The sequence below is a fragment of the Dunckerocampus dactyliophorus genome, chromosome 2 (genome assembly GCF_027744805.1).
Source record: "Dunckerocampus dactyliophorus isolate RoL2022-P2 chromosome 2, RoL_Ddac_1.1, whole genome shotgun sequence".
NCBI classification, from domain to species: domain Eukaryota; kingdom Metazoa; phylum Chordata; class Actinopteri; order Syngnathiformes; family Syngnathidae; genus Dunckerocampus; species Dunckerocampus dactyliophorus.
The window spans coordinates 19,265,654-19,278,348 of NC_072820.1; the positions used below are offsets into that span (position 1 = coordinate 19,265,654).

General features: G+C 40.0%; 1 protein-coding gene across 2 annotated transcripts; it reads left to right on the top strand.

The window, feature by feature from the left end:
- The first annotated feature begins 963 nt into the window (after positions 1 to 963).
- Positions 964 to 12,571, top strand: ift57 (intraflagellar transport 57 homolog (Chlamydomonas)). 2 transcript variants are annotated; one of them, XM_054769422.1, is made up of 12 exons: positions 964 to 1,132; positions 1,290 to 1,449; positions 3,761 to 3,935; positions 4,091 to 4,209; positions 5,255 to 5,342; positions 5,440 to 5,508; positions 5,591 to 5,713; positions 8,227 to 8,298; positions 11,237 to 11,368; positions 11,449 to 11,511; positions 11,806 to 11,872; positions 11,942 to 12,571. In XM_054769422.1, exons 1-12 carry the CDS (start codon positions 1,123 to 1,125, stop codon positions 12,115 to 12,117), a joined length of 1,254 nt encoding a protein of 417 aa, XP_054625397.1. In that variant the 5' UTR covers positions 964 to 1,122; the 3' UTR covers positions 12,118 to 12,571. The 2 variants fall into 2 exon arrangements, with proteins under 2 accessions (XP_054625397.1, XP_054625396.1); XM_054769421.1 differs by lacking the exon at positions 11,806 to 11,872 and having other exon boundaries at positions 11,907 to 12,571.
- The last annotated feature ends 124 nt before the right edge of the window (positions 12,572 to 12,695 follow it).

Below are 12,695 nucleotides of genomic sequence, written 5' to 3' on the forward strand. Positions count from 1 at the left end.
CTCCTAAAAGCCTCAAAAGAAGTCTAAAAATATTTTCTTGTGTTTTTCTTTCTTTTTTTGGGAGAACGAACAGAACAAGAATTTCATTGCATAGCAGAACTACCTGTTTTACTGTGCATATGACAATAAAAACTCTTGAATACATCCATGTGATAACACTGTTAGTTCAGTGTTGGTGTTTACTTGCCCCTGTAAGTATGTAAGTAACACTGCGCTTGCCCGGAAGTTGCAGGTTGCAGTTACACTACTCTTTGATGTCCAGTCGCGGGCCGCAAGATACGATTTGGTGGGCCGCAAATGGGCCGCGAGTTTGAGACCCTTGCTCTAATTGTTAAAAAGGAACATTTCTTGTAATTCATGGCAGATGTGATGAACTGTACATTTCAAGCTAATCATAGATCTGAGAAAACAGCCATTGTGGTGAAAAGTGCACCTCAATATTTGGGCATTAAGGGCATCACCTGGGAGCAAGTATATGAGGAGCTTGGAAGTCGGGTAAGGGAAGGAGACAGGATCTCATCCATAAACTTAAAAATACGCAAACATGAGAGTGATAAATGTGACAGTGGTAAGGTTTTTGAGACAGTAGGGCATGTTCTTATAAATTGCACTAGGTACGTCAGAGAAATAAATATAATATAATAATATGGAGAGGACATGGACTTGGAGAGACATTCAGCATAAAAGATATCCATAGTAAACCATCAGGGCATCCATCCATCCATCCATTTTCTATACCGCTTCTTCCTCATTAGGGTCGCGGGGGCATGCTGGAGCCTCCATCAGGGCATAAAGTTACAAAATATTTGTTAGAAGTTATAAAAGCGATTAAAATTAGCAATATGGTATAATCCATTTTTGTATCTTTTTATACAGTATATTGTCGATATATAGCCTGTAAGCCATAGCGATCATTCACATCCGGAGGGTGGCGGTAGTGTACTAATATAGCTTGCATCCGCCGTTAGAAGAAGAAGAAGGTCTAGTAGTTTATTGCTAAACGTAAATAGAGTACAGTAAGTCGAGTCTTTAGCGGTTTAACGTCCTCGATGGTGTGTGCGTGTGATTTCACGTTTTGTGGAGATCCACTTGGGCCGAAGAGAACCAGCTCGCTGGTGCGGCATGACTGACGGTGAGCGCCTAACATTAGCCTCTTAGCTAGTCAGCCACATAGCTAGTTAGCTGCTCGTTGCCTGACAACGGTGGCAAACAATCGTGTTCGTTTAGCTGCCTGCTAACGCTAGCTTGTACATTCTGTTCATCCTCGTCCTTCAAATACTCATCCCCAGTCGCCATGGCGGACGACGGTCGCCGTGGTGAGGAGGATGAACGCGGCCCCGGAGCACCTCACCAAGTGTTTGTGCTCATGGAGGCTTTACTGGAGAAGCTGAAGGTGTTGAACTACGAAGAGGAGCTTCTGTCCAAACACAACATGAAGACTCTGTCCAGGTAAGACGAAGCTTTTGAAGCTGTCTACCTCAACGCTATTGACATACATGTCATTCATGTGCTGTACATGCATGCATATGTTTATGTCCTGCACTATCGAATGATGTCCAACATCAACTATTCTGTCTTTACAAAGATAGTGTCCTGATGGTGTCACACAGTCTGACGCGCTCTTTAAGTCTTATTGCCAATCGTAATGCCAACAGTAGGCTAGTGCTTAGTTCCAGCATGGTAATGGTTTAACTTTTATTTGAACATGCATACTGGTTATAGTGGAATACATCACATAATACAATTCACAGTTCCACATGTCCATAAGGAGTAGGAATAAGCAAATCTTATTTAATCCTACACCCCACCCGTTTCACATCTGTTGCTGTACATTTATTCAATTCCTGTATTCTATATGTGATCTTTTTAATACATAGAAAAGTGATAAGGTAATGAAAGTAAAGCTCCCGCTGCACACTGCGTAGTGGAGAGCCACTCATCCTCGAAGCACTATGCTGCCGGGGTGGATCTTGCCCTGTTTTACGAGCGGGATCTAAAACTTAAATGTTTTTTTTCATCTTCATTACATTACTACTTCTTACACTCAAGTAGGGGTGCAACGATTCCTCGAATAATTTGAGTACCTATACCTATACCTTCTTCTGCTGACAAGTTATTTTGGATCCTTTCTTGTAAATTTGGTCCAAAGTATTTATTGAATATTTCTACTACCTCGTTCATATCCTCATTTTTGGCATTTCCATGTTTAAAATATTGAAGGTAATCAGCTTTCTTGGATCCAGTCCTGATAATACTGTTTAAGATGCCCTATGTTGCTATAATGTTGTTTTTATTATTGTCTAATAGTTTCCTAGAATATTCTCTACACGGTCTTAAAATAATATTTTGTGTACGTCTTGTACTTATTTTCTGCTTTAATTTTTTTGTATAATAAATCTCTTATATAATGTGTTTTGTTTTTTTTACAAGCATTTTGCAATCTCTTTGTCATCAATGGTTGATTTCTCCTCGTTTTCTTGTTAGACAATTCCCTCAATGGACAGTGCTTATTGAAGAGCTTCATATAAATATTTACAGTGTGTTTGTATGCTTCATCCACATCATTTTGACAATAGACGCACTCCCAATTTTGTTCCTCCAGATCTTTCTTAAAAGCGTTAATATTTTCTTCTGTTAGTAGTCTTTGAAATGTATTTTTGTTTTCCACCTTTCTCTTTCCGTAGTTTTCATTGTAAATTATAAACACTGGAAGATGGTCACTGACATCATTAATTAGCAGACCACTAGTCGTGTTATCAACACAGCAGTGAATACAGTATATAATTAATTAGCGTGGCACAGTGATCTGTAATTGTGCTTGGTCTGGTGATTTTAGGATATAGACTCAGGCTGTACATTGTATCCTTGAAGTAATCTATTATCTTGTGCTTACTTGGATTCAGAAGATCAGTATTGAAGTCACCACGTACAAAGATGTTTTTGGCTGATATCTGTGAAGGTTGCTTTGATCTGGTCTTTGAACATTTCAGTGCTTTGGTGTTCTATATTACAACTCACTAATGCTTTTTTTGCTCTTTTCTGTACTGATTTCAATAGGTACACTCGAAAATGTTGTCAATTGCAAATGGCATGCCTTGAACGACTCTGTAGTTTAGATGTTTGTCTACATACAAAGCCACCCCATCTCCACTCTTGTTATTCCTGTTTATATAGTTCATTTTGTATCCTTCTAGCTCAAAATTCTAACAATGATGATGAGGTGATCAATCAACAATCTCTTTATTGCAAAAACAAAACTGGCAACTGTTGGTCAATCACACTAAACATAAGCAAACTCAACTTTCCTCTCTGCACACAGCCATGTACACACAGGAGTCATGTCATGTTCAGACGGTCTGAACATGACGGTCTGAACATGACCGTCTGAAACCACAACACTCTAACAATGCAGTACAGATAACTGCAAGGTCACTGATACTGATGAAAGGGACAGTAATAACAAAGCAGTGTAGTGGGCTTTTTGTGAGATGTGAAGGTTGCTATACTTTTAGCTTTTTAGCTTTAGCTTTTTTTTTTTTAAATTTAATTAAAAAAAATTAAATGTGCAAATGTCTGAACTGATATTCATGGTGTTCGTCTGGAAGTGTCTCTCTTCCAGCATAATACAGTAAATAAATAACTTAAATAACACAGAAATAACCGCAACATTACAGTGAGCAAGCTAGCAATATCAGAATACAATATGATAAAAGAAAGAAGTCATGTCTTGATATACTCATGTCTGTTGTCCCCCGTGCAGACATTACTTTGTGTCCAGTCCTTACTTGGTGTCCAACCCGGGCGAGCAGTTCTACATGTTCACCATCATGGCGGCCTGGCTCATCAATGTGTGCGGGAGGAGCTTCTCCAAACCTCAAGAAGATGACGAGCCCACTGCCACCGTGTCGAACATCCTGGCGGAGCTTCGAGCTTTTGTAAAGTCTTCTCTTAAAAGTCTTTAATGGAACATGTCCCCTAAATCATGCGGGCTTCTATCTTGGCCCACCACCTGTCTAATAAATCTTGTACTCCCCAATTTTTTTTTCTTGGTGGAGGTACAAATTTGTTGACAGTTGTAATGTCTCGGCAGGGGCTGAAGGTGGACTTTCCGCCTTCCAAACTGAAGTCGGGTTCAGGCGAGCACGTCTGCTTTGTGTTGGACAAACTGGCTGACGAGGCCCTCAGGAGGCGGGGCTTCTCATTTAAAAGGTGAGCTGATGTTCACCTTGACCTTGTGTATGTGCATGCGTGTGTGTGCTCATTTAGGTATGCGTGTGTATTTTTGTGTGCGTGTTTATGTATGTTTGTGTATGTGTGTGCTTGTGTGCATGTGTGTGCTTGTCTACTGTATATGTGTGTGTATCAGCCCTGTGCAAAATTCAGAATTCAATTCAATTCAAGGGATGAATTTAAATGGACTCCACTCCACAGGATGTTGAATTGAATTTCAGTTTGAATTACAGGAAGTGGAATTGAATTCAATGCAATTCAGAGAAATTCTTTCTCAACATATCAATGTTTCAAGTGATGAGTAAAGTGTGATGTATTACTGATTGGTTCACAGTTCCCAATGCAAATACATGCCATTGTGATCAAAATAAAAAAACAGATTACATTACAGATTAGAAATCCATAAATTTACCTGGAGGTGCCGTTTGAAATTTGAGGTAGCTTTTTTGGAACCGTGGACTGGAGCACTGGAGTAATTTCAGATTGCGCTGTGGTTTCCATTTGTTGTGGGAATTGGTTCACCAAAATGAATGAGGACAAATGTCAAATAAAGATGGATGAAGTGCTGTTCTGTCCTCCAATCCAACTATTTGAAAGTTTTTACAATTTTAATGATCTGTTTTTTCTGAGTAGGTTTTCAATGTTAATTTGTGACAAAAAAAACAATTACTATACTTGACTATCTACTATAATAAAGTATTGTGCACATAAAGTCAGTGCAATATTTTTATAAAATTCATGTTTTAAATATATACAGTACTGTAAAGCTTCATTGTTACATACACCTAAATTATGCATCATCAATTTCTTTGAAATTCATCGAATTTAAGTTGTACTTCCCTCAATTCGAATTTGAATTGCAATTCTGCTTCCTGTTTGCAACCGCAATTAAAATTCAAGAATAGAATTGGAATTTAGAGGTCATTCTCAATTCAATTCTGAACAGCCCTGGTGTGTATTTGTTTGCATGTGCATGCATGTGCACATGGCAGGATGTGACATGCCGGTGTATTGTTCATTTCAGGCCTAACTACCCGACTGAGAGCACAGAAGAAGAGTCGGTGATGGAGGATGATGCTGAGTTGAGTCTCAACAAAGTGGAGGAGTTCATGGTGTATAGTCTCTTTGTTCTCCTCAATGTTTGAAGGTGACCTTGGCCTTCATCCAGTCATATGACCACTTTATCTTGTCTATTTGGAATGAGCTCAGGAGGAGCCTGATGAAGACGAGGAGAACCTGGTGGATTTGGAGGCTCTGACCCTTAAGAGTAGTCTCACTGTGCGCTCACATGACCTGTCTGATGGCCAGATTGTATTTTGGGTAACCACTTTTAACAAGGTTTCCTCTGGTCATCCCACAGGAAGCGGCGACGGCTGCCAAACCTGACAACATCCTGCAGTCCACGGTGGATGTGGCCGCGTGGAACCTGGAGGTGGAACGAGTCCTGCCACTGCTCAAAGTCACCATCAGAACAGACAACAAAGTATTAGTCCGACGTCTACATTTGTCACACCAATCCAACAACAAAATGCTCAGCTCATACTGGACATGATGGCATATTAATGATCTATTGACACATTCCCAAAAAACACATTTTCCATAATTGCACATTTTACATGAAAAACATTCCCATTGAAATTGAATGGACAATTTATGCTGCGCTTCAGAGCATTCCAACATGAAGACATTCATATTTTTTAATTTCATAATTCGTTACTTTTTGCCTTTAGATTAAATTGTCGCTCCTCTATTTTGCTCCTCCACAAATCACCAACTTATTGGGGTGGAGGGGTTTGACTGCCTGAGTGATTGTATGATTTACAGTCGTGGAAAAAATTATTAGACCACCCTTGTTTCTTCAGTTTATTGATCCATTTTACTGCCTGGTACAACTAAAGGTACATTTGTTTGGACAAATATATTGATGATAAATATAGCTCATAAAAGTTTTATTTAAGAGCTGATACTGTACACTCCTGATCAAAATCTTGCGACCAGTTGAAAAATAGAGCTAGAATTATAGCTAGAATTTGCATTTTGCACATTTGGATCTTAATGAGGTTTTAAGTAGAGCTACAATATGCAAAAGCAAGAAGGGGGAGTGAGACAAAAAACACTTTGAAAAAGTAATTTATTGAAAACAAAAATTAAACTGAAAAAGGCTGTTTATCAGCTGATCAAAAGTTTAAGTTTATCCCTTCCAAAATTAGTTTGGCCATGCTTGATGTGAGTGTTTCCAGGAGGCTAGTGGGAACATTGCTCCAAGTGGTGCAGATTGCTTCACAAAGGGCATCAACTGTCTGGAACTGATGGCCTTCCCTTGTCATCCATTCCCAAATGTAGGATTTAAATCAGGGGAACATGTTTGTTTCAGCTTTAGGTCACGAACAGATGGCTTCCTTCAGTATTTTTTGGTAGACAGCAGAATTCATGGTTCTATTTATCACAGCTAGTCTTCCAGGTCCTGAAGCAGCAAAACAGCCCCACACCATCACACTACCACCACCATATTTTACTGTCGGTATGATCTTTTTCTGAAATGCGGCGTTAATTTGTTACTTTTATGCCAGATGTAATGAGACACACCTTCCAAAAAGTTCAACTTTTGTCTCGTCAGACCATGGACTATTTTCCCAAAGGTCTTGAGGATCATCAAGATGTTTTCTGGCAAAATTGAGACAAGCCTTTAATGTTCAGCAGCGGTTTTCATCTTGGAACTCTGCCATGCAGGCCGTTTTTTCCCAGTGTCTGTCTTATGGTGGAGTCATGAACACTGACTGAGGCAAAAAAAAAAAAAAACTGAGGCAAGTGAGGCCTGCAGTTCTTCGGCTGTTGTTGTGAGGTCTTGTGTAACCTCTTGGATGAGTCGTAGCTGCACTCTTGGTTGGCCAGCCACTGCTGGGAAGATCACCACTGTTCTCTGTTTTCGCCATTTGTGCATAATGGCTCACTGTGGTTCGTTGGAGTACCAAAGCTTTAGAAATGGCTTTATAGCCTTTTCCAGACTGATAGATCTCAATTAATCTCAGCTAACTTATGTTTTAACGAGGGGAGGGGGGGGAATCACTTTTTCACATAGGGCCATGTAGGTTTGGATTTTTTTTTTCTCCCTTAATAAGTTTAATTTAAAAACTATATTTTGTGTTCAGTTGTGTTGTCATTGACTAATATTTTAATTTGTTTGATCTGAAATATAAGTGTTACTTTTGCCTTCATTGACGACATGATTCTTGACGTGACTGTTCCAAAAGACGCAATGTGGCAGCGAGATTGACACGGACAACACCTTTGTTTTGCCATGAGTTATTTCTTGATATAGCCCAAAATGGAGCCAAAGAAAATGGCAAGTGCCAGCGTTTGATAAAGACTGTGAGAAACACTATTACTATTGAATTCAATAAATAACTCATGACAAAACAAAATGGTGTCCGTGTTGATCTTGCTGCCGCATTGTGTCTTTGAGAACAGTCACGTCAAGAATGACGGTACAAGTAGCTTTCAAGTCAATTTATCCCTTTCATTTGTCATTTATACTGTATGCATTTAGAATTGTTTTATTCATGTAAAACTCTAACTGTAAAACTATTAAAACGTGTTTTGTGTTGACAGTTTTAAGAGTGAAACAATGATAATCTCAAATGGGTGATGCAGTATCTGGTTCCTGTTTTCATATAGTGGCAAGCTAATAGGATGTAGTATTAAAAATACATTAAGAACACAGTTAGTCACAGTGTTGTTAACACAGTGTGTTAACAACACAACAAGACGCGCGCCATATTATTCGCTGACCGGAAAATGATGGCATGCATTTTTTTATGTTAACCTAAAAACACGTTCTACTGTACTGATGACAAAAAAGTCATTACATCCTTAATTACCTGTACACATTTTCATGGTCTAAATCAAGGGTGTGCAAACTTATATTTATCTGTGTGCTTTATATTCCTACATCCTTGAATCTCACACGGTCGCTGTGGTTTCTGTATGTGTTTGCAGGACTGGAGGATCCATTTGGATCAGATGCACCAGCACCAGGATGGGATCCAGTCCTCACTCCAAGAGGCCAAGGTGTGTTCAGGGAGGGACTTTTTGGATTCTTGTGTGGAATAGCCCTCATGTTGTCCAGGTAGAAAATGTTAGGACATGACTAAAGACATGTTTGTCCTGTGCAAAGGACACTCCTCAAACACAATTTCAAAACTTTCTTGTCAAACCAAGTGAATTCACAATAGACCTATCACAATAAAAAAAAATGTTGCTGGACGATAATTGGCCTGCAAATTATTGTTGATAATCGATATTATTGACAACCTTTTTTGAGACCATTTTTTCATTAATTGTATGGCATAACAATGCGAGTACATTTTATCAAGGTCAATATACTTTAATTTCTCACAAGTATTGAACATTGTAATTGGAATGTCAAGAGCTTTTAAATAAAATAAACTAAACAAAAAACCCAATGAAAATAAAATGGACTCTATGTCAACGTTCCCTCTAAGATGCGCGCGTGCGCAATGTGATCTTGTGTTCTCAGCGCACAAGAAATCCTTGCTACGCAACAAAATAAAGTCCAACCTGAAATGTAAATAAAATAAACACATAATTTATTCTGTACCATTTTGCAATGCCGTTCCATGAGTGACAGGCGACAACAAGCGGTAACAACACAAAGACGAACACTGTCCAGCCAATAATGAGAGCCTGTATTTACTTACGCAGCCAATCAATTCATTAACAGTGTGTTACTTAGTACATGCCGCTGTTTTGCAGATTAGCGTATGGAGCAGGGGAGCTAAATGTTGTTTCCTGTATAACAGCGAAACAAACGGGCAGGGCCACGGACACGCACCAAGCTAAAGTGGTTGTCGGAGTTTGTGGGAACAAAAGAACAAGAGTTGAGTATGGATGGGATTTTTTCTTTTTCAAATGAGGGCTGCTCTGAGACAGTTTTCTAAGTAAAAAGTGTGGACTAAAGTGGCTTAACCGTGCATGTGGTACTGGCATGCTTTTATTTTGATGGCCGGGCTTACAGGATATAGGAAGTGTCACACCAAGTTTGCACGAGTGATGCCAAAGGGACCAGAAGGTAGTTGTTTCTTTCAGTTTATTTATTTTATTTTTTTCCATTTTTTATTTAGACAAAAGTAAACATATACAACAAATGTGTATGTACTTTGTACTTTCAAGTACATTTCCAGAGTGAAATAGTAGAACAGGCTGCTGCAAAACAGAAAGGAAATAACAGTAAACATAATTAACAAAATAAATGGTAAAAAAGAAAAGAAATGTTGTTTGTACATGAAATGTACATGTTTCCTGCAAGATTTAGATAATTAATTGGATAAGATAGTTCCATGGCTTGTTTTGTTAGAGGTGGACCAAAAAGAAAGCTACTTTGTGAAATACGCCTTACTGACCTTTTGAACCCACTCATATACAAAATATCACAGAATGGAAGTTGGACTACCTCAAGTTCTCAGGTTTTGGACGGGTGTGATACTACAAGTGTGCACGTCTGATGGCGCTCACAGAGATCCAAGGAATGCTCACGTCGTTTGTTTGTATGCTCAGACACTTGAAAAATTTGCGGAAACATTCCTCTCACTCTCTTTTAGCAAAAATTGAACTTAAATAAAAATGACAATCATAACCAAAAACAATAAAAATAGACCTTGTCTCTCTGTTTCTATTAAGAAAAAAACACTGCAATAAAAAGCACACACAACAATAAAAACAAAACAAATAAAATGGACAATTGAAACACTCAGGTTGGTTTTCCCAAGAAGAGATCAGATGGACACAGTTTTCTGTCATTTAAGTCTTTTAGTGAAAAAATGTCTGCAAGCTGTCACAAATGCAGCGCTGGACTCTTGCTCGGGGCAGCAGGCAGTGATGAAAACTGAAAAAAAATGTATACTTGAGTCACCCCCATGCAGGGGCGTGTCCTTCTTCCTGATTGGATCAGTATGTAATTCATGTGTTGGCATTTAACTGGTTCGTGCTTGTGCCAATCAAGAGTGCATGGTTGTATACTAGTGTGCAGGCATGCAAGAGGCGTGATAAGGTTGCCAGGTAACCTGTCTGTTACACCGGCCTCACCCTCACACAGACAGGCCACCAGGCAACCAGTCTGTGCAAAAGTGAAAGCGAAACCAGCGCAATCATAGAATAACGCTACAGTACTACATTATCTAATTCTATCAACACTAACACTAACAGTAAATATCTGAATAAATAATGAACATTATTACTTAGCAGGAAGGCCATCAAACACCTCAGTAAGCGTTGACTGTCGGACGAAGGTTCTGTTGCACCTCCACTGGTAGTTTTTTTCTCCAGTTGGGAAAACTGGACAGGATGGTTGTGTTTGAGGTTCGCATGCAAGTTGCTTGTATTCCCCTTTGTCATCGTCACTACTTTCCAATAAGTTCATCAGTGTTAATGCACTAACCCTGTTCAATCTGATTAAAAGTGAAATAGTCCCACACTGGGTCTGTGGTATTTGGCTTCGACACCATCACTTTTGTGCCTTCATTCATATTCAATTTACCGTAGCTCACGACGCTAACTTGTGCCAACGCAAACCTGGCGGACTTCCCTGTGTATCAACTCACTAGCAGCCCCACCTCCACATACTGGGACAAAGAGAGGTTGAATGGCTGAGAAAAGGGCTCATTCTCTCCATTCATTCCAATAGAGAAAGATGCAGAGTGAACCTTCTTGTCTTCCAGCCTATGTGCTAAAGAGAGAGGAAAACAAACACGCATGCACATGTCAATTTATCGAGTCTGGCAAAATTTGCGACTTAAACGCTTTTATTTATCATTTGATTAATTGATTTATTGATTACCATGACAGGGCTACTCCACAACAAGCTGCTGACATGTCTCTACGTGTTATGTCTTATCATGTCTCTTCATGTCGCCTCACGTGTCCGCATCATGTGACCTTGATGTCCCTTTGTGTCATCATGTCTCCTGTATCCTCATCATGTTTTTCTCAGAGCTACCTGGACAAAGTTCAGGAGGACATAAGTAAGACACTGGAGAAGGTGTCCAGCCGAGAGAAATACATCAACAAGCAGCTAGAAGACGTCATCAGCGAGTACCGTGACGCGCAGGCCAAACTGAGCGAGGTGAAGCCCCTAAACTTCCCTTCTGCCTGAGAAAGCCAGCTGCTACCTAATTTTCACCTTTTGTCTTTGTCCTCCATTAGGGCAGGGAGCGCTACCAGCTTGCCAGCCGGGTCGTGGCCCAGAGGACCCGAGTCCTGGCCGAGGTCAGTGAATGCATCATGCGGTGCAGGGCTGCACCACACTACAGACTCAGCTGTGACTTGACTAGTGACTAGATGCGGTGGCCGTTTAAGACCCCTGAGATGGTCTCAGACAGCAAAGAATAAATTTCAAGCTGTGCTTTGGAGATAATATCCTAATGTGTCACTCAAATGAGACAAAAGACAAAGATTAGATGATGTTTACTACTACACTAGTGATGAGCACCACTAGTTAGGAGGAGCATGCTAGTGACCAGGGGACATGGTTGCTAACAATGTCTTGGTGGAATGTTCCAGATTAGTGAGGAGTTGGAGAAGGTGAAGCAGGAGATGGAGGAGAGAGGCAGCAGCATGTCTGATGGAGGTAACATTTCTTCAACATCTTCACTTTAATTCAGCATGCTCCATCTCACGCACACGTGTGCGCGCGCAGCGGCGGTGGTGAAGATCAAACAGAGTGTGAGCAAGCTGAAGCAGGAGATCATGAAGATGGACGTGAGGGTGGGCGTGGTGGAGCACATGCTTCTGCAGGCCAAACTCAAGGAGAAGTCCAACATGACCATGGATCTGCATGCCGCAAACATGGCCGCCACAGCAGCCTTTGTCTGAGTCCACCTCAACCGCAGCTACTTTTCCCCCAAATCCGCCGTCCAGTCCGTTTCAAGCATAAATCAGTGCATTTACATGCACAAAAAAAAATTATGGCATGAATTTGCATAAAACTACCTTTTGAAAATGTAAACACCTTAAATAGATGGTGTTTGGCTTTTTAAAAGTCAGATTAACATACCTAGATTATTCATTTGGAAACGCTTGCAAGTCTGTGCTACTGGAGCACAGCCGTCATTCTGCGCGTCTCCATGGCAGGACGTAATCCGGATCATGATCAAGAAATTGCAAAATGTTCACTGTATGCACATTGCGAGTAGCTGTTCAAGCTAATATGTGTCCATGTTCGGTGAATGTAACTTCAGCTACGGTCTGCTACAATCATGCTTTGTCAAAGATGTTTGGTATTGTAATACGTGACATTTCTACCGAAATAAATGCTTTTAATTTTGCACATTGTGTTACCATGTTAATAGCATTCATTGCACTGTATGCCAAGGTCTTATTATCCTTCTCCTTTTTAGGATATAAAAAACATATATACAGTATATATATATATATATGTAAAATTTATAATA

Coding starts and splice junctions, on each gene's coding strand:
- ift57 (XM_054769421.1), top strand. Junction 3,936..4,090: donor TGGCGGAGCTTCGAGCTTTT/GTAAAGTCTTCT, acceptor ATGTCTCGGCAG/GGGCTGAAGGTGGACTTTCC. Junction 8,299..11,236: donor CCTCACTCCAAGAGGCCAAG/GTGTGTTCAGGG, acceptor TGTTTTTCTCAG/AGCTACCTGGACAAAGTTCA.